Below are 23,287 nucleotides of genomic sequence, written 5' to 3'. Positions count from 1 at the left end.
AATCCTTTATATTCCAGCTCAGTAATTTCTTAAAATACCAACATTGATAGTGTCGATAAACAAAGCTGTGCGTCGAAAACAAAACCCATGGATGAAAATATTCGAAGTAGAATCTTCGGTGACCTTGACTTGCGGTTATAATGGCTCAGCTTTACACATACTTTGTTTGTAAGTGGAAAGTCTGCCAAAACTTACAGTTTATGATATAAAGCAAAAGTAACAAAGATATGACAGAAAAAACAAAGGTTGCCGAGAACACCACTTTTAACCTAAAAATAACCTAAGTGTACCGACCTTGTTGACCCTCGGACCTTAGCGTATTTATTACCGGGCGCTCAGCCCCCTGCATCATATTTGTTTGTATACTGACAATGTTTATGTTTAAAGTCTACAGTAAGAATTATAAGCAACCCAGGTCTAACAAAGATTATGACAGATAGAAAAAAAAACAAGAGCGTTGGCCGAAAAACTTTAATCTTAAAAATAACCTAAGTGTATAACACCTTAGCGGACCTGACCTGGGTATATACAAAGCTCATCAGCCCTATACAACTTTGGTGGGTTACTGACAATGTTTATGTGAAAGTTACAGCTAAGATTAAGCAATATTAAACAAAGATATGACCAGAAAACAAGAGTTGCCGAAAAACTTTAACCTTAAAAATCATCTAAGTATAACACCTTTGCGTGACCTTGACTTGGTATAATGGGCGCAGCCCCTACACCTACTTTGTTTGTATACTGGACACTGCTTTATGGTGAGAGTTACAGTACGATATAAGCAATAGCTAACCAAGATATTGAACAGAGAGAAAAACAAAGGTTCCGAAAAACTTTAACCTAAAAATACGCCAACGGTTATAACACCTTAGGTGACTTGCACCTGAAGATATAGATGGGCTCAGCCCCCAATCACATACTTTTGTTTGTATACGGGACATGTTTATGATGAAGGTACAGTAAGAAATATAAGCAATAGTAAACAAAGATATGCAGAAGAAAAACAAAGGTTGCCGAAAACACTTAACCAAGAAGGGTAACGCCGGACGCCGACGCCGGGGCGTTTTCGTATATAGCCCCCCTATTCCCAAATATGGAGCAAAAATGGATCTGATGTCTCCTACGGTCAATTATTAAAAGTTGTCTATATTTGTTTATAGTGACAAACCAACGAGAAGTTAATCTGAAAAAATCTAAGTCCACACAAACGTAATATCAGGTAGCCTTACGTCAAAATACACTCAAAAGTTGGATGAACAGCGTGTTGTATACAGAAAAGTAGTCCTAATTTTCTATAGGGCATAATAGTAACACTTACCCTGATGGAATTTCTATAATGAACTTGCCCATTTTTTATTTGACAGTACCATTAACTGGTAAACGCGATTGCTTACCAAAAAAAGTATGACTGGTGAATGGCGAACAGTGTTGATCCTCATCGACTGCAGGGAGTGCCAGGGCTTTTGATCATGATCTTACACTGGTCGCAAAAGACAGAATAATCATGTTCAGATGGTAAGGGTAATAGATAGAACTTTACAGTTAATAGCTATTTATAGTAACAGCAAAGGATTAGGGGCTGGTTCTTGACTCATGACTAAATCTCATGATGCTGATCATTTTTGCAATTGACATCTAAAATCCTCCCTGCATGAACAAGAACATGCTACGGACAAAGTCTTTTTGTCATCGGACCTTTGGCATAAAAGTCGGACCTTCGAGCTAGGGGTTTGGTTTGGGCATGACACCTGGTTTCCATTTGGTGAACATTGATGCCAAGAATTATCTAAAAGTCCCCCACTTATGGATCGCAGAGTATTGGACCAGACACCAAAATAAGACCTATAACCTTTGACCTCTACGTGTGACCTTGACCTGGAGCAAGGGTTTGGGTCTTGCGCGAAACACGTTGTCTCTTTTATGGTGAACATTTATGCCAGTACTTCCAAAATCCCGTATGTATTGCAGGTATTGACCAGACAAAACAGCCCTTTTCACCTTTGGACATCTAAGTGAACCTTGACTACTTAGGAGCTAGTGGTTGGGTCTAGCAACTTCATGTGAAACATCCGAAACATTTTCTATAAAACAAGTATGAAATTCTTACACTTTTTCTACAAGACTATTTTATTAAAGTTACAATTTTTTATGTAGAAACTATGCTCAGAGAAGTTGAAGATTATCAAAGTCCACACTTTTAACTTCCATATCATAATATCATTAACAGTTGTGAGGGGGATAAAGTTATTTTGTAAATAAAAAAAGTAAGTTCTTCATTCATGCAATTATTTCTTTTTCTCTAGTTCTTGATATTCTTCTCTGATTACCCAATGCGTTTTTTGGAAAAAGATTAAACCTTTTTGTATTGCCCGTACCCATGGTGCACAAATTTTTATTCAGAATATGCTCAACAAAATTGGAAAAACAATGTTGCAACCTGTGGACAACCAATTTTCCAGAAAAGTAACCTTCCTTAAACTTCCTTATGCAATGCAATGGTTACATTTCAATGTATTTTGCAAAGTATTCTTAGGCAGTTGCTTCATACATGATGCATACTTTTCTTATCTCTAAGACGTGAAGATTTCGATTTCTCTGATTCGGAGGAAATTATGGTAGTACATTCTGAAGTGTATGATGTTCATCAAATAGTTCAGTTTTGTTGACCGTGCTGTAAACAAATGTGTGTGGCCCTTCAAGATATCATCTGAAATGGAAAATTTAGCCATTTTCACACTAGTTAAAAACTTAACATGTTTTATAGTTCATAAAAACACAAAATTTTACGAAGGATAAAATCTTACAATTATATATATCAGTCTGACAGACATTATCAAAAAATGTCATTAAGACTTGGAAAAAGCAGTACCTTAACAAGGAATAACGACTAAGGAAATACAGCTTGATTTCAAACCAGATGATAATATTTGTCTGTATGTTCTATTGCATTCCATTTTCAAAACTAACACTATATATAGGCACATGATCACCTTCAGTGGTCCATAATGTGTATACTAATTTCCTTATGAATGTTTGTAAACTGTCAGTAGGCATACACAATGTACAAGTGTATTTGTGTATTGTAAGGGACATCACTCAATAAACAAGTAACCTGAAAGACGTCTTGCACTTGTGCATGCCTACTTATGTTGCATAATTTCATATCAAAAACTTGACTTTTGCACGGTGACACAGTATGAAAATGTAGGAGGAGATGAATATAATTCTTATATTAGAAAAAGGTGAATTACATAACACTCCAAATTAATTGAGTTTAGGCTAAAATAGATGAAAGGCCTTAATTTTACTTTAAGGCACAAAGTGTTTTACAAGTTTCAGGGCATTGGATAGAAAGTGGGGAGGAGGAGATAGTACACACAGAACACAAAAGAAAAAACGTAACTGATAATTATTCAAGCTTTCTAAAAGGCCCATAACTTTAGAAAAAACTGTCATCAGAGTAAAATCCAACATAGTATGTGTATACTCTGCTGCTTGGCCATGAGTTATACCACATGCTCCATTTGAATATGATGGAATCGGAGAAAGAGAGTTTTAATGCAAAAGTATGAAGGAAGCGATATGATACTGACATTGAAAAAGAAAATGGACCAAAGAACTTGAAGAAACAATAATCAAACTTTGATAGTCCGGTCAATATGTGGCCTGTCCATTCATGCTGATGTACAAGTTCTTTCATTTGATGATAAATAGTAAGTACATAAAAAAATAATAAAATGCCAGTCTAAACTATCCGACCTTTTTGATGTTTACTGTTCATAGTCTGCCAAAGCTCCAGAACTGGCTGCATTGCGGCATTTGGTCACAATATCATTACGGTACTAAAAAAAGCCCAACATGTACATGATATTATAATAACGTTTCTTTCACAATTAACTGTGATTCTCTATTAAATTTCCATTGTGACACTTCCATTAAAAGCAATTGAAAGTACAGGTACATCATTTCTAAAATCAGGTATTATAGTTTGTAAAATAAGTTGATGACGAAAAGCCATATCTATTTTAAAACATTTTAAACACCACCTGTTAAAATGGTGTGTAATTGGCAGTCTTTTTTGTCTTGGCAATTTTAGCAATTCATTGTCCCATTATTCTGGAAATAACTTTTTATATCTTCATCTAGAATAATATAGTATAGCATAAAAAAACTATGCAGGATACAATATTGGGGTTTTCAAAAAAATGAAGCAACAAGGGTGACATAGTGGGTTGGAAAATTCAAACTATTCTTTTGGTGGTCCACCTATTTTATGATAGCAAATTAATTCAAATTCACGGAAATATACAACTTTGGGAAGTGTGAGGAAATACCAATCAGATAATATTTTGAACAGCCTTCAGTTCATAAGTTCAGAGAATTTCCGTAAGATGGGTGATAAATATGCAGTGTTTATGTTTACAAGGAAAATAGGTATAACAGTATGTTTTCAACATATATGGATAGGGTTTGTGTATAGTTTGAAACTTATATTAAGAAAGGTTGTGGACTGGTTTTTAAATCACCCTGCTGCACAAATCTTGCATGTAAAATAAAAATCTACACCCTAGAAAAGTTGTTGTGAAGAAAAATAAGTACCTATTATGATTAAAAACCTTTTTTTCCTCACATTTGGCAGGGTTGTTGATAACCACATTCAAATTTCAAAAAAATTCTGGTGATTTTAAGAGATGCACAGGGGGACAACATACTAAAAATCAGTGCTAAACTACTCTGGGTTTTTATTTATTTCCCTCTAAATGGAAAACCCCATTTTAGTTAAAGAATACCTTACAAGGGACATTTGGGTGTAATCAAAACATATATTGAAGCTCTGAGAAAGTTGATTTATAAAACAATAAAATCACAAGGTTTGTCTTCAGCCTGTAAGGATACAGATTGTAAGACAACATTATGCTTAAGAAACGTAATTTTGGGGTTGGTTATGAAATGGTTTTCTGTGTTCAACTTTTTAACATGTACACGTATTTATGAAGGGGATTCTCATCACAAGACATGAACTATTGGTAAGAATTAAAAATGTATTAATGAAAGAAGTATGTTGTTTAATGTGCATGAGTTTAGATAGGTTCATAAGAAAAGCCAACGCTTGGTAACCAATTAAGTTTGCTTTGAAAAGAAAACACAGTTGAAAACTGTTCCTTCCACTGCCAAAATAGTCACACTTTGGTGACAAGGGGACACAAATTAGCTATATAATTGAACATAACTTTTTAAAAATGCTTGAGCCATTCATCTGAAATTGCATACATTTCTGAATACATTGATTTGGATATGATTTGCCCTCTCAAAATAAACACATTCTAAAACTGAAATGAATTAAAGTATAGTAAGTAAGTGTGAAAAAGACAGAAAAAGAAAAAGTTCCATTTTGAAATACCACCAATATAAGGAAATGCCTATATAGGGAATCTTGACACAGTGTGGATTAATGTATATTTAAAACTAATAATGTAGTTCATTTCTTTATGATTTGATTCTGTTGAGGGTCTACAGCACAGTTGCTTTTATGAGTGACACATTTCCTGCTGCCAGTGTGTAACTAAAATAATTATGATACTATTATTAATCACATCTTGCGGAATATAGGCCTATGGATGTTATTTCATTCCTTGTATAAATGTGTGATTTTGGCTTTCGCCATGGGTAATGTGTCTTCCGACCTTGACCTTGTCAGCTTGCAAGAGGTGTCCTTTCTTTGGCTTACTTACAGACATTGTTCTTTTTTTTACAAAATTATGTAGAATATATAGAACATCTATGAGAACATTGCCCATTGACCCGAGGTGATACTGTTGGTCGACTAAGGTCTTCGCGCTGAACAGAGAAAAAGTCAATGTGAACCGCCCCCCAAGCCACAGGTTCAAAAAAATGTGCAAATTGACAGTGTTTTCCATGGGCAGGGATTCATTCATTATGAAACAAACACATGACGGATTTTAATGACGTGGTAGTACCTTGATTCTATTTAATGTTACTTACAAAAATTTGATGGTTTTTTGCCGGAATGATTCAGCACGTCCGATAAGATAATATTTTTATGGCTTAAAATGCAGGAGTGAGGTTCTCATTATGGGTCAATTAAAAAATCAAAAAGGACAAGTCAACGTTTTTTCTGGACAAATGCTTATGCTGTCTATTCTGATCGATTCACTATTATGAAACAATGTAGGCGTTATTCTGCATCGATCTATTTCAAGATCTGAGAATGATTTGTTTGTAGATGCTACCAATGTTCTAATGATTTAATTTATATGCGGCAGTGATACAAGGCAGTGTAATGCTTGTTCTCCGCAAAAAATATAGGGCGCAATATCATTCTCAGATCTTGAAATAGAGTCGACTGATAATCAAACTTACTTTGAACTCGTTGCAATAATTTAATTTATATTAAAGCTATATAAAGTACTGTTGCAACTTACCATTGTTCCTAGTCCCAGAACAACTCGATCCTGTAACAATATGTAACCACGAGGGGGAGGCCTTTTGACAAGACAGTCATGTAAACTTCCGAAGGAAATCGTCCAAATTTATTCCAGTTTTCCTTCCATATGCATATTATCGTGAATTAATTATATGCATAATGTATAGATATAGATTTAAGCATAATTTAATGTTCTGTTTGAATTCCCTGTGTGCTTTAAAATGTTTTCACGTTAAGCGCGAAAATCATGTGAAATCCCCGAGCGCCATGTGTCTCAGCCTGATCACTTTCTACGCACTAACCATTTTATGGGGTTTGAAATAAAATAGGCGGAAGTAAATTTATTCTGTCAATTTACTTTGGGACTGTCAAAACCGTTTCTAAAAATAAATTGACACCATGGAGCTTAGGTTGTATTGCCTGTACATGATATTATGGGATTTTGTAATGATACGTCATGTTATCTTAAATTAGTTGTGAAATGGATGTCTGCATGAAAAAAAGAGAAAATAAAAATGTATCATGAAAGTATCGCGCACTAAAAGGCCACTTTCATCCCATTTTCTTATTTAAATTTATGCTTTCGCAGGAGTAGCTATATATCCAGGTACCGTTTTGCGTTACAATTTAAGGCAGAACGACTTACTGCTTGATTGTAGAAGCAGCTGTCGATTTTGAACCAATATGGACCACCTAAAAATATTCTTTTGCTGTTTCGTCCGGAATTTTCGGGTGTACAAGTTGGCATTGTTTGCAGATATAACTTCAAAGGAGAGATAAATCCATTTTCCATAGGCTTTCATTCATCAAATTATGTAATTCTCAGTAAAAATTCGCAAAATGGTTGTTGTAAAGCACAACGCACTTATAAATGTCGCGATAGTTGGCTATATAGAATGTACCTTCAAGGACAAAGTTTTTTACCAATCTTTACGAATAGCATACGCCTCGCCCGGGGATCGAACTCGCGACCCCTCTTCTACTGAGCTAAGCAGGCGAACATTTGATAATTATGTTTAAAAAAATATCAGTTGGAAGCAAAGAACACAGCCAATCAAATCATTACATTGAGTCAGTTCCTCAAACGTAGTGTATGCCGAACGTTTAGTTTCGTAAATTCAAAATGAACTTGAATTACCTGGCATTGAAAATCGCTCAAGCATTTCTGTTCGTCGGTTCAGCGACAGCGATTCATAACCGCTTTCAGTGTCATTCTCGTTTTTTACACACTTATCTCCATCTTCACATTCTGTTTCCTGAACGACTACTGACGTCGACACATACGTTGCTTAAAAACGTTTAATTCGACTACATTAATCACTTAGAAATTATAAATCATTGTTTTTGACCAAGGCTTAGAAGGACAGTTTCAAACGCAAACATTGGACACATAAAATAAGAGAGAAAAACTGTCTCTACATATTTGGTAATTTACAAAATCCGATACATTTATAAAACATCCGGGGATAGGCAACAAAGATCCGTTTTTAAGTTTCATTTAGGACTAACAAATTACTTTATCTTTGCCATGTATAAGTTTTATTTATGACTAAACAAATAAATTATCTTTTCCATGTATGTTTTATTTAGGACTAACAAATTACTTCACGTTTTTATTTAGGACTAACAAATAACTTTACCTTCGCCAATTATGTTAATTTCAGTTTTGTACTTGGGCCTGTGGTCTTCATGTCCTTGTTTCTGGTCAATTTGAGTTGACTTTTTAAAGTTACCAATCTCTAAAGATATGCTTGCATCATGTGCTTTTAATATCGGGAATGGATATATTGTCATAGTCTGTAGTCCGATTTCTTCCCCGTGTTCCTCCTGGACTTGCGGTGATGTCATCTCGCGTCCTGGATTATTCATTACATATAATATATATTTATTTCGTTTAATTTGTTTTTGATCAAACTAATACTAATACCACTCTACATGAATGAATAATGTCTCCTATAAAACGTGCATGTCTCCTATAAAACGTATATATATATATATATATATATATATAGTATTAATAATGTTATTCCATGTTATCATAAATGTTATTAAAAAAGAAATCGAATCTGCTATTGATTACTGTGATTACTGAAGAAAATAACGTTAAATAAATTTCAACTTTAATTCTGTACATTTTATTTACATTATTCGGCAAAAACTGTCCTTTATCTTTTTAAAACTAATGGCTAGCATAGGTCACTAACAATTCGTAGCTTGACACAGATCATATGAGGTGACAAATTAGTGAAAATGAAAGCAATCTACTTAAAAGTTTTCTGATTTTTTTTTCAAAATGGTTGTCAATGTTAATGGATTACCAATACTTTTCTTCCATCTTGCATGTACCAATACTCGAACATAGATTTACTTACAATGTTTTGAAATATACTTTTGAAAATCACAATAAATGTATGTAACAGACGAAACGATAATGAATGCAATACGGGTTTCGTTCAAGAAGAATGATCAAATGTTACCCTGACATGTTAGATAGTTACCTTTCTTTTCAGACAAGCAAGTGTCCAAACAATCTTCAAATGTTGAAACAATGCTCCAAAAGACATTCCTTTCAACATGTCCTTTCTTCATAATTTCTTGGAGAATGAATTTTGCGCGAACACTTCTTGGTCGTGCCGTCGAAACAAATTGCATATAGTTCGGTAGTAATCCCTTTTCAATGCAATAATCAGATATTAAGGATGGGCAAATGTTTTCCACCAAGATTTCATAACCCGAAATCAACGCTTCTTCAGAATCATCTTGAAATTCTAAAATAACAACATAAGACAAGAGTGTGCCATACAGTTATTGCATTATTCTTTTATAAATATTGTCTTACTGTTTCTTGTAACGTTTGTAGCAATTATCGACAGACTGAAATATGCGCACTTGTTTCATGTACGAGATGGAAATGAGTAAAAAGACATTTGTTTTCGATATTATGAAACAAACATCACAATGTCTATATTGAACAGTAAAATTGTCAACCATAAGATAAATACTTTCAACTGAGGCGAAGCCGCCGATAACAACATTACTCAACTAACTGTGAGGCTGAAGGCAATGACGTTTATACGCCGACATATTTCAAACGCATATGTAAAAGAAAAATAAACTAACCTTTGGGACAAATATGTTTCCAGACAAATTCTTTCCTTAGCTTGATTTCGGTCATGAATTTACGAACTTCATCTTCTGTTTTAGCTAAAACAATCTCTATCATACGTCTTGTAGCTTTAGCTCGAGACGAGACTCGCTCAATACGAACCGCTTCTGCTTCTCCCTTTGTAAACATATCAAGTTGCATAAAGATAATTGGATCAAGTTCTTCGACAAGAAAAGCACGATTTGTTGAAACGATTTCTTTACAAGAAAATTTCTTTTCTGAAAGAAAAAGAAAAGAATAGCTGACATCTATCAGACAAAAAAGTAATCACTCCAAAGAGCACCCCACCCTCACATACTCAAGCAGTTCTTATCACCTTGCACACATATAACAACAGCACATGCGCATACGCGCATATATTCACATTTTGAAAATATTGATTCGTAATAACTTTCATTAGCGACGAATTCTATTGCACATCTCAATTCAATTAAATGTAATAAACATGTATTTCAGTGCCGGAATATTTTGGCTTATAATACATTTCGTCCGTCAGTCAAAGGCATGAACTGAATTCTTTGCATTGTAATATCAGGAGTTGTGATAATCAACCATAGATTATTCGTTGAGATGTAGTTAAGAACATCAACTTCGAACCACTTTCTCGCGGTCGATGTTAGTTCAGACCCCATTCGGAACAATAAACATTCCGGAAGCTTATGTCGTAGGGTAACATTATAATATATATAAATAAAATGAATAAAGTGGTTGTTGTTTTTCATTATATGTACATTCCTTTATATCGTAAAATGACAGCTTTAAGATAGTTATATTCATCATACAGTATTCCCTTTACTTCTTATTTGGCCTATATATCACCCTTACAATTATCCCGTTAATCCTATTGTATTCCCCCCTACTTATCCATGCTAACCGTGCACCTATGCCCTTATGAATCGATGATCAGGGGCCGTATTCATAAAGCATTTTAAGTATAAGCATAAGAAATTGATTATTTACTTAAATATTACTTAGGTAAGAAATTTATTTTACTTAAGTATATTTGTTATTCATAAAACAACTTAATAAGTAATTCTTGGCTTTTATTGTGGACGAAAACATTTAAAAAAACATTAATTTCAGACAGATACAACATGCACAATTATGTTTAAAGTGTTTTTTTATCTAAAAAACAACACTTTAATCGTACTAGCGACGCCATTTTGTTTTCTGACTTAAGTCATTTCTTAAGTTTAAGCTGTTTTATGAATAGGACTTAAGTTTTTACTTAAACTTAAGCTGAAATCACCTCAAACTTAAGTAAAATCTTCAACTTAAGTCAAAACTTATACTTAAGATGCTTTATGAATACGGCCCCTGGGCAAGTGCAATGCATAAGGACATACATGATATGAAATAAATATTATCTTTGATAACTTTACTTGCAGTTTAGTTATTGTTTATTATTTTAACTTAGGTTTTCCTCAATAAGATATCATTGTAATTTGACATTTTAAATAGTTGTATATCTTTAGTAACCATAATAGCATTGTATATTATCATTCTATTGTTTTGTTAATGAAATGCATCATTGCACTTGCCATAATGTTTATCCTTCTATAAGGACATACATGATATGAAATAAATATTATCTTTGATAAATTTACTTGCAGTTGCAGTCTTGTATTGGTTCGACCCAAATTACAAGAACCTACAAATATTTGACGGAGACCCCTCAGCCGGGAGCATATAATAAGGATGACATAATAAATATAAAGTCACCACTTCGTCAATGGCGCCCAACGTGGGGCGATATCCAACTGACTACTGATGGTACTCAAACAATACCGCCTATGGCATTTTGGTTTTCTTTACTATTAATGCTGGAATGTCGCGTCATGACCTACATTTAAAATTCGAAATAAATACAAAGAATACGATATAGGATTATACCTTTGATTTTGTCCTCATTCACTGTTTGAAGATATTCTACATCTGTGACAAGAATAGCATCTCTTCCAACATATTTATGCACCTTTGGATGTGAATAGATTACTTTTAGGACCCTTTCCAAACCTTTTTTATATCCACTGTCCATCAGTTGTTTTAACGAGCCATGTCCACAACCCTTGACTCGAATGATGATACTTCCTTTGTCTACACTTTTAATCAAACACCGAGTGTCCGAAAAGAGTACATCGTTTATTTCAAACTCCACGTTATCCATGTTTACTGCGTCAACAACATATTCTTCTGTTTGTTTCTTTTGCCTTTTCCCATCATTCCAATTTTTTATCTTTGCAATGATTGTCGTTTTTATCAGGACTTCGTTGTCATCTAAAATATTGTATAAATTGTATTTTTGTATTATGTTTTCAGTTCATCATTATATTGTACAAAACATGTTTCAATACTAGTTTTTAATATTTGCTGTAGTAGCATTAATTAACTGTCAATATATTTGTTAGTCAATATATTTGTTACAGTTATAGATGCGTAAATAACGGAAACATCGTTTCAGTTATATTTATGACGAAGAAAAGTGTGTCTGAACCAAATGGTTGGGAAAATCATTTAACTTTGAATTATTTGCGCTTAATCAATTCTAGTGCTTTACTGTTTCATTATAAAAGATACTTGCCTTCTGATGGAAAATGTTCGCTCTCTGGAAACATAATAATAGGGGTATGCTCTGTGATCTCCTGAACGTTTGGTGCTGCGAAAAACAATAAAAGGCCCTAATTAAAAATTAGTTTTATACGTACCGACTTAACTAAGAATGCCATCTGGTATTCCTTCGTTTATTGTACAGTATATACTTATGATATAAAATCTTTTCCATTATGTAATTATTAAAAAATACACCATATAGCCAATAAAGTGTCAAATTATATTCAAAAGACTTACTATTCTAAAGTATGCTTACCTGGTTTATTTTCATTATTCAGTGAAAGCAGTTGCAGTAAATACTGCTCTTCAGTGTCGTTCAATGCTTTCAAAAGTATGTGGTAACCTTGTGGCATGTGATTTCCAGTCGTTAGTATTTCCATTAGTTTTTCTGCTTTATTTCTCCGAGTTAACTGGGAAATAATGCATTCATACTCATCAATAGTAAACTCTTCGTATTGTATGAAGAAGTCGACAATATTGTCTGGCTCAAGCTGGTCGATGATTTCGGCTTTATGCGTTACTATAGCATTGAGTGCTTTGAAAGAATCGAGAACTGTACAGGTTCCAAAATCTGAAGTATATTTAAATACTAATGTCATTGCTTGGTATTTGTATGTGATTTGCAAATACATTGTTTCTTGTACTTTTTCAGTATTATATACAAAGGAACTATTTTATTGCATTGAACATTCAAATAACGTTTTCATTGATTGCATTTCGTTTGTTTTATATCTTTCAGGTACGTTCTAAAGAGGCACTTGTATGTAGCTCAGAAGAGAACCATGATTTACATGGTCATGACAAAGATGTTGACTTCCATCAAAAACTAACGACGACACTGACTATATTCAAATGCATATTTGTTATAGTGCTGCTGTTATTTGATTGGTTGTGTCTATGCTTCTAAAGGGTCTTTTATAGTTATTATTACCTATCATATTAATCGTAAAAGTTTGAAATGACTTTTCCATTAACAAGCAGATATGAGCCGTGCCATGAGAAAACCAACATAGTGGTTGTGCGACCAGCAGTCTGGTCTGGATCCATGCTGGTCGCAAAGCCACTATGTTGGTTTTCCCATGGCGCGGCTCATATAACTTTTAAACGAGTGTGTATCTGTTCCAGATGTGGATTAAATTATGGATGTTCAATAAGTTTCCATAAAACATATCTCTTTTATTAATTATTTTATTAGACAAAATTGTGACTGTAAATACATCATTTACGTATTGGTTCCGGCTTTTTACAAACCAGCAAAAAATATTATTATCATATTACAGTAACTGAGATTTGTCCTGACTCACAAATCTACAAATCTGTTTTTATAAAAAGACGGCTTAGAGCAATAAGTTCTTGTATATTTTTAATTAACAACTTATGCATAAACAAATATTAATTTGATGTAGGTGTCTACATTTAAATGAAAGAAATCAGTGTATTTATAGCTTCTGGGGAAATACTGATGTAGTTTTATTCGTGTATTTTCATGGAAAAGCTGTAGTTTTCTCTAGTTTCTGGGTAATGATTTAACACTTATAACATAGTAACACAAGATCTCTACAAATAGACCACAAACAGTCAAGCTACATATTTCAAAAGGCAAAAATTATAACTCCTAACAGAAAAAAACACCTATTTATTTTGAACAATTCGGTTCACTTGTTCTGGAGCAGAAAATTCAAAAACGGAAACTTATTGAGGGGAAGTTCATTCTTTAACAAAAACCTTAGATGAACCATAGTCATACTGTTTTATAGCTTGCTAACAAATTAGCAACATCACTTGTTAGTTTAGGCAGCACATATATCTTCTAAAAAGTACTTATTTAATATGATTTCTTGTAGCAAAATGTAGCAAAATTACTAGCCCAGACGCACAGGCTGACCATGCGCTGCAATATGCAACAAATCCATACCTAATCTTTTTTGTTTTGTTTCGGATTCAAGAACTTCTCGAATGTGTCCACATTTCGTCGCTGTTAAAAAATCCATAAACTGAGCATATGCATTTTCTTTACATCGCAGAAGCATACGGAGGAGACAGTCACTTTTACGACGTCTTGAACCTGCTGAAATGATCGACTCCACCTGATCGTTGGTGAAGATATTTTCCTGAATGAAGTGATCAAGTAGTCCACAGTCGACATCTAGCTCTTCTTTTAGATATCGGAAATTTCTCTTAATCCTGCTTTCATGTTCTGGGTTCAGACCACGTTTCTGATATAACATAGTTGGCGAGTTGTCCTCGTAGGACGGAAAATAAAAGCCGGAAACGACGGTTCGCTCTTTCGTAGCAGTGTAAAACGTTGAAGCACCTGCAGAAGAAACGTGATGTATGCTTTTACCTTATGCTACAAGGATTAATGTATCATGTGTTGACTTTGCAATAAAACTTAACATGCGTTTACCAAGACCGGGTTTTGAAGCATTTCTGTTGAAATGGTTGGATTTATTATTTACACAGGACATTCTGACTACGAAATCAATTTATTTTTTATAAAATAGAAATGATTCAAGACATCCATATTAAAACCGTTCAAAACACTTGAAGAATGATGTATAACGTATACACGACTCTTGAAAAAATAAAACAGAATTCACGAAGACACTCTGTAATTTAAGGCTAATCAAATTTTACCATATTTTACAAATAAATGCTATTATTTGTGTTGCCATGGCAACTAAAATTTTAAAGCACCCATGCACAATAAGAACATAAATGTCCGAAAAAGGCCCGTGATGAAACCAAAATGACATGGTTAAGTTATTTTTCAGTTAAACATTTCAGGATCGAAACATCCATATAATTTATGACAGCATTTCCGGTCTGCGTACCCATTTTGGAGAAAAGGTCGTGGTCAATAAGGATGTAGGTTAAGTTACAGGACCGTTTGATGTAATCTGACAGATGTCTTTCCCTAGCTGTGGCGAACGCTAGGGATATCTACTACGTTAGTATCCTCGCCCTTAAAGGGACTGACCCCAAGGCCACACGACAACAAAGGTAAAAGATAATTTTTAGATAAGGAAACTATTGCTATAGTTCTTAATAAGGCTTTGAAACTAAGATATTGATATATTACATGTTATGGAAACACATGAGAATTAGTTGTTTTTATTTACTTTTTCATTCAAATTTGAAATGCATTTATCACGGATTTCTGACGGTAAACTGCCTTAATTATAAAGTTTTATATAGACGGTCGTTAGGTACGAATTCCTCTGTGGTGTACTGGTCAATGTATTTAAACTTTTTATTGCCATATTTTTCATGATTTATCATTATGGAAAAAATTGACAAACAAAACCTCTGTTCAAACTTCAGTTCTAAAGAGATACCACTTTAGCTAAAATCTGGAGTCAGGTCCCTTTAAGGGTTCTCCTTCGAGATTCAGCATATGAACTATAACATGAAAAATGGATTATCCCTAAATTAAAAAGTGTGACTAGATAGCTTAACGGTTATTGACATTCGTCAAAAGTTTCTTATCCGTCGACGGTTCATTTCCCATGTCAGTTTATTTTAGGACTCTCAGATGACAGTAAATTCTAAAACATATTTTTAAACATATATATACGCCAACAGGATCCACAGCTTAATATATTTAAAATCTGCTTATAGAGCAAAATTGTTGGTTCTTTTTTAATTCAATATAAAGAAATGTAAAGTTGTTATGGGTTAAAGTTATTTGATAACGAGTACCAGATGTATTATGAAATTAATAACTCCCAAACATTTTCTTCTGAAAACTTTGAAAAGAACATGGAAATATTATTCCCTGAAAATTTGTATTCTATTCAGCACATCAGTAACATTGTTAAAAGATAATTTAATTGGCTTTTAAAACTGCAGTTTCATGTATAGGCAAACATTATTTCTAATGCTGTACAAGTCTTCCATCAGATCGCATCTAGATTAGGAAAAATTAGTGTATTATCTTTTTACCAAGAAGAATAAACCGGGTCGTACTTCCTGAAGTGTTGCACTTTAATCCAAGTATTTAAGATTGTGCATAAATTAAATGATGTGGACACGAATTTATTAAGTTATCCTAGCAAGAACACATTCGATGTCACAATTTGGAACTAGTAAATAAGCTCTGTTAAAAGATACTTGGAAGCACGGAATGCAACCAAGCCGAAAAATGGCAGACTCGGTTTTATTGAGTCTGTTCATGAGAGGTAAAGAAATGTGCAACACCTCTTACGCCCCACGGCTGCGGCTTAAGCGGAACTCCATTACACATCTATTGAATGGACTCCATGATCTTAGAGGACCAGAAAATATAATAACACTGAATCCAAGTACGGGAAAACCACGTGTGAGAAAATCAAAAACTAAATGGGAAAATGTGTTGACTTTAAAATCTAACTAGAAAACTTCTGACAACATACACGTCTTGAAGTACCAGAAGTTAACTGGTTGTTTTAATGTAGACCAGACCGGTGACAATTCTTACCTGCAGATTGAGTGGAGGTAAAAGAAGTACAAGAACAAGTAGACAACAAGAAGGTGTCATAAGTCGTTGTGTAGATACAGTAATTATGAACTTACTTGAATATCCGCTGCTATCGATCGCTGAAAACGGAAGAAACATACGTTATTATTTTACTGTTTCTGACCCCCCCCCCCCCCCCCACCACCCACCAAGAAAAAAAGAGAAACCAAAAGCAATCAATTCATTGACTTTTGTCCAGTAGATACATAGTGGAAACGTTAGCTTCTGTAAGTTATGTATATATCTAAAATAATCATACATTTCAATAGGATTATGAGGATCTTGCAAACACGCTGCAGGTAGGTTTTGGAAAACACCTGTCGGACACAGGCAAAATCACAGGTGCCGGACGAATTTTTTTACCCCTTTATCATACACTTTTATCATATCATATAGGGGGAAATTTCGTCTGGCATCTGTGGGCAGTTTCTTGCCTACCATTTTAACATGTTTGAAGGTAACTGCCTGCGTACTTTATGCACAATGCGCAACCTGTAGAGCTGGGAATGAGATACCAAGCGGTAGCGAGATTTCTTATCCGTACTGCCTCGAGGGTTGGGAAAACGCCTGTCTAACACAGGCAGACATGATAAGATCACTCTGCTTGTCTACCATTGCAAAAATGCAAATATTTAAAGACTAAATTATAAAGTTGCGCATGTATATATAGTAACAATGCGCTTTTGTAGTATCTCTTTTCACAAGAGAAAAGATAAGGTGATAGACTCTCTCGAGATATTTTTATCTTTCCCGACTGGTAACCAAGAAATAGTGATCTACTACCGGAATGCCCTTGTCATTCAATAGTAGAGAGGCAGGAAAAATACAAGAACTACCCAGAACCTTGGGGGTATTTTTGCCAATGGAACTCTTTTCACAAAACTAATTCAAATGTATGCTCTGTTACGCATATTTTTATTAACATATTTTAATTCAATGTAATTCATTTTAAATCAAAACTTGGAAGCTACTGTCTGAAATAGTGCAAGAAGGGACACAGAAGTTAATTAACAATTAGTCTCATACTATTATGTAGGGATAACGCTGGTTTTTTCGTGTTATTACACCTGCAGAATCCCGAGGGACTGGTTGGTACCCGAGCCCGTTAGGGCGAGGGTACCAACGATTCCCGAGGGATTCTGAAGATGTTATAACACGAAAAGAACATGCGCTAACGCTATTCTAGCATAAAACGCGTGAAAACCAGGTAAATGAATATATTGTCCCTAAACGTCATTGAATCTCCATGAAATGCGCGGTAAAGTCTACGTTGTTTATTCACGTTGACGTCATTTCCTTTTGAATTATCCGTTTTAGGGCCGTAATACGTTAACGCTTTGCCACGGAACGCGCATATATAAAAAGGTGTTATAACAGCACGTGAGCGCGAGAATCCCTCTGTTAACACACGTTTTCTTTCCTGTTAAAACACCCCCGAGAAGTGGCAATAACAGTAGTTTTATGCTAGAATAGTAGTTTATTAAATGAATTTTCTCATAGCTTCAATAAATGTAGCTTATATAGCATCACATACCAGTCATTAATTACTGCCCACTTAAACAATATCATTAACTGTTAAAGTTGTTAAAAGATCACACAAAAGATAAATTTAGAATATGGTACTCACCGTCGACTGATGTTGAACTTTTGGCATTTTTTTGTTTCTCAAAGGCAGTGTTGAAATCGCTAAAGGAAATAGAAGATCGTTGTGAAATATATATAATCTATACATTCCACGACAGCATTTTGATATATAGTAACTAGTTAGCGAAAATTGATGTTCCACGCAATTAATGAAAACAGGCTAATATATTGGCTGTAAATCATTTTGTCTGAAGAAACGCCTTACCCTGTCATTTTCCTGTCTGCATTATAAAGAATTCTATACATATAAATTCTATTAATCACATCCAAACATTCTACGGACCTTTGAATTTTGAATCTAGTTCTCAATATCAGTCCAACAGATTTTTCCTTAGTCTAGATACTGGTTGGTGAGATAACACTGGCACATAGATAATGCAGGTACATTCTCTAACTACAGAAATTCTTGTTAGAACTGGTCTGTTTTTCCGGCACTTCTCGACCGGTCGGTATTATGATAGGATTTTGTTTCAACGGAAAGGACCGAAGCTTTCGAATCCCATGGAGGCATTTTTACCTTGCTTTCTGTGCGTTCAATTGTAGAACCATTGTCAAGCTGAGAACCAGCTATTGCAATATATAAACCCAAAGGAACTCTTTCTAAATGAAAGTTGTTTCCTTTTGGCGTAACTGGTCGCTGGTATACCTGTATAATTATGTACTTCACAAATCTTTCAGTTTAAGTAATGTTGAAAAGTAACAATAAACGGGCTTCTGGTTAGCTTTTACAAGGAGCTTACATTGTTAATGTATTTACAATGACCCTAAATGTTTGGTTTCGCATGTCTTGTGAGGAGCTCTATGGATTTCTAAATTAAATGCGCCTCCAGGATGGCAAGCAGCCATCCAACATGGAGTGGTAAAGCAGTCATAATTTAAGTGATACCCGTGTAATTTAATTAGCGATTTACTGTTGTTTTCTTATCTAACACTTTTACCCAACCGATTGCTGGCATGCCAATAGCTACACTGATATTACGAATAAATAAATTGAATCAAATGAAACCAACGTAAATAACTTATAAGATATTATAAATTCTAATGTTTTCAACTTTTATGACGAACAGATATCAGGTGCCTATCTTATCTACTCCCGCGACGCAAGAAGACGGATTTTACGTACCCCTTTAGTGGTGTCGCCGGAAAAGCGACGGGTTGAAAGTTGTTTTGAAATAGTTATACTGGTAAGTAGAATATTGCCAAAAATCTACGAATCATTTATGAAGTTTAATCATGCTAACGAGTATACGACAAGGTAAAATGTATCGAAAATTTGGCTGCAAAAATTGGTTTAAAAGTTGTAAGACCCACGACTATCTCCTTTCCCCCTTTCTTCTGAAATACTGATATAATGTAGTAACTGTGCTTAAATAAGTGTACTAGTTACCCAAAGAAATATTTTAACAAGAGGGACATGATGGCCCTACATTGTTCACCTGAGTACCATTGCTCTAAATGATAAGATCAAGTTTTGACAAAGATCACATAGGCATACACATAAAATATCATCAGGATTAACATTTTGTTGTAACAGTCCCTTTTGACCTATGGGTCGCATACTAGTCAGGGCCAATTTCAATATCAAGTTTGAGTATCCTACGCTCAAATGCTGCATTTTTGTACTAGCATGACTATTTCTTACCCTGGAAGACTTAAATAACATTTAAAACCAATCTCATTAGATTCTGCCGAGGTATATTCATTTACATGAAATAAAAGGAGGTAATTTGTCATATATTCAGTCAAAAGTTATCTACCCTGATTATCCGAGAAATCTGATGGCATAAATGACATTTCAAATCAGAACCTTCATTGGTTACCGAGATACATCCATATTAATTTGAAATAAAGGGAGGTAATTTGACATAAAATCAGTCTATAGTTATCTACCGTGTTTGTTTTAGCCCAACTAATGACAATAATGAATTTCAAATGAGTCCTTAATATTTACGGAGATAAATCCATTTTTATTGAAATCAGGGGAGGTAATTAACAATATATTAGAAAAGTATTCACATTGATAAACGTTCAATCAATAGTTATCTAACATGACTATTTCTTACCATGGAAGACATAAATAACATTTCAAACCAATCTCATTAGAAGCTGCTAGGTATATTCATTTACATTAAAAATAAAGGGAGGTAATTTGTCATAAATTCAGTCAATATGTATCTTCACTGACTGTCCAAGTCAATCTGATAGCATAAATGAAATTTCCAATCAGTATCTTCATTAGTTATGGAGATATACCCATTTTAATTTGAAATAAAGGGAGGTAATTTAACATAAAATCAGTCCATAGTTATCTTTCCTGATTGTCTCAGTCCAACTAAAGGCAATAATGAAATTTCAAATGATTCCTAAAAGTACTTACTGATATAAATCCATTTTGATAATAAAATAGCTAATTTTGGCCCTTTCAGGGGGGCCATAACTCTAGAACCAATTATGAGATCTGGCCGGTTTAAGAAAGGAACCAAGATCTTATGTTGACACAAGTTTTGTGCAAGTTTGATTAAATTCAAATCATAAATGAGGCTGCTATTGTGCAGACAAGGTCAAAATAGCTAATTCTGGTCCTATCAGGGGCCATTACTCCGGAACCCATAATGGAATCTGGCCAGTTCAAGAAAGGAACCAATATCTTGTGGTGATACAAGTTGTGTGTAAGATTGGTTAAAGTCGAATCATAAATGAAGCTGCTATTGTGCAGACAAGGTCAAAATAGCTAATTTTGGCCCTTTCAGGGTCCATAACTCTGGAACCCTTTAAGGGATCTGGCCGGTTCAAGAAAGAAACCAAGATCTTATGGTGATACAAGTTGTGTGCAAGTTTGGTTAAAATAAAATCATAAATGAAGCTGCTATTGTGCAGACAAGGTCAAAATAGCTAATTTTGGCCCTTTCAGGGGCCATAACTTTGGAACCCATAATGGAATCTGGCCAGTTCAAGAAAGGAACCAAGATCTTATAGTGATACAAGTTGTGTGCAAGTTTAGTAAAAATCAAATCATAAATAAAGCTCCTATTATGCAGACAAGGTCAAAATAGCTAATTTTGGCCCTTCAGGGGCCATAACTCTGGAACCCATAACGGGATCTGGCCAGTTCAAGAAAAGAACCAAGATCTTATTGTGATACAAGTTGTGTGCAAGTTTGGTTAAAATAAGATCATAAATGAAACCACTATCGTGCAGACAAGAAATTGTTGACGGACGGACGTCCGCACGCTCGCACGGACGGACTGACGACGGACGACGGACGAAGGGTGATCACAAAAGCTCACCTTGTCACTATGTGACAGGTGAGCTAAAAAATGCTATATTGATCCAAGTCATAGACAGCAATTAGCACCAAATGTTATTTTACAAAAACAATTACACCATGCAAGAGGGCCATGGTGGCGCTCACCCGACTCAAATGGGTACATGTTCCTTATAGCTATCTTGATGTTTCATATAATATATGAAAGGTGGACGCTCATGATTTTACGCATTGATATACCTGCATTATCAATGTTGGGTGGAAATATTACAATATTTAAGAGGTGCAAAATTAGGAAGTCTAGGGATCTAAAACATTTAATACCAAAGTCTTTTCGTATATCCCGTACAATATCAATAGGCATGACTGAAAAAAACATCGACAATGGAATGGCTATCTGTATTAAAATGAACTAAGTAAATGGGACAAAAATCATCAAAGTTAGTAACAAGGACGGATTACACCAAACCGGAAGTGACTACTCAGTGTTACATGTGAAGTAGTCCAAAATGTAGTTCCATGCTATGGATGAAATCTGGTATAATGAGTGACATGAGGAGGTGACAGTTAAATTTTTGGCTTATGTTTATTGCTTATTGTATTGAGAATAGATCTAGACCATTTTTATTGTAAATTTCCTAGAATAAGTTTTATTCTTTGCGAAAAATGTCTACATACGCGTAATTGCTAAACGGCTGTTTTCATGGGGGCATTTTTAGAGGGTGATGTTTCTCAGAACAGATTATTTTTCTTATATACAACATAACATGTCAATATTTTTCTATTTTTGATAAGAAGACATGTTATACTAAATGACCATATATGGTTTTCATATCATTGAAATGCTCTAAAGTGCTGAAAATGAGGTCTGAATGTTTTGTTATTAATATGAAATAAATAAGGAATTGAATTGGTAGAATGTAACCTAACAACAATTAGTCTAGAAAATGTTGAATTGTTTGCCAATCGTATTGCTTGTGCCATTTTTGACAAAATGTTTCGAACATCTATGACTAAATATTTGTTTTTCATACATATGTATTCATAACTGGTTGTTATGTGACGGCGAAATCAGACACGTTTTTCTGATATATACCGGTGAACCTAAGGCGGGGCAAATTTGGAAACCAAACGCATGATTTGAATACATTTGGTAAAGGACAACTACACAAAGCTGCATGCCAGCTACCTAAGCTCAATGGCTTGAGATTATAGAAAAGAAAATTATTAAGAGTTTTAGTTTTTCTTTTATAAATTTAGGTAAAATAAGTGAACACCGGGGCGCGGACAGTTTTGATCCCAGGGGCATAATTTGAACAAACCTGGTAGAAGACTACTACTGAATGTTATATGTCAAAGATCTAAGCTCTGGGCTGTAGGTTTTAGACAAGAATGTTTAAGTAAACTCAAGAGCGGGGTCAATTTTAACTCCTGGGGCATGAGCTTAACACATTATGTTGAAGACCACTAGATGATGTTATCTGGACCTGATGTTCATTTGTTTGCTCCTTTTAGCTCTTGTGGTTGTGCTATTTAGTCAATTGAAACCATTTAAACAAATATTAGAGAGGTCACTGTCTGGATGCTTCTGGCGAAGTTTGGTGAAACTGCATTAAGCGGTCCGGTCCATGAGCAGAAGTTGACGGTGGACGGACGGGC

General features: G+C 34.5%; 1 protein-coding gene across 2 annotated transcripts in view; it reads right to left on the bottom strand.

The window, feature by feature from the left end:
• The window catches only part of LOC128557673 (uncharacterized), a 29,489-nt gene that overhangs the window by 4,627 nt on the left and 1,575 nt on the right, over positions 1–23,287 (bottom strand). Inside the window, exons 2-11 of one of the 2 annotated variants that reach the window (XM_053545584.1) lie at positions 18,347–18,405; positions 16,776–16,799; positions 14,137–14,535; positions 12,478–12,792; positions 12,193–12,267; positions 11,505–11,888; positions 9,566–9,829; positions 8,944–9,213; positions 8,086–8,301; positions 7,584–7,733 (exon numbers count right to left, since the gene is read on the bottom strand). In XM_053545584.1, coding sequence (XP_053401559.1) covers positions 7,584–7,733; positions 8,086–8,301; positions 8,944–9,213; positions 9,566–9,829; positions 11,505–11,888; positions 12,193–12,267; positions 12,478–12,792; positions 14,137–14,535; positions 16,776–16,799; positions 18,347–18,405 — 2,156 coding nt within the window. The remainder of the gene's footprint in view (positions 1–7,583; positions 7,734–8,085; positions 8,302–8,943; positions 9,214–9,565; positions 9,830–11,504; positions 11,889–12,192; positions 12,268–12,477; positions 12,793–14,136; positions 14,536–16,775; positions 16,800–18,346; positions 18,406–23,287) is intronic. The other variant, XM_053545586.1, reaches the window with a different exon arrangement.

The sequence above is a fragment of the Mercenaria mercenaria genome, chromosome 6 (assembly GCF_021730395.1).
Source record: "Mercenaria mercenaria strain notata chromosome 6, MADL_Memer_1, whole genome shotgun sequence".
In the NCBI taxonomy this organism is placed as follows: domain Eukaryota; kingdom Metazoa; phylum Mollusca; class Bivalvia; order Venerida; family Veneridae; genus Mercenaria; species Mercenaria mercenaria.
The sequence above is the reverse complement of the archived record's forward strand: the minus strand, read 5'-3'. Positions and strand labels throughout refer to the sequence as shown.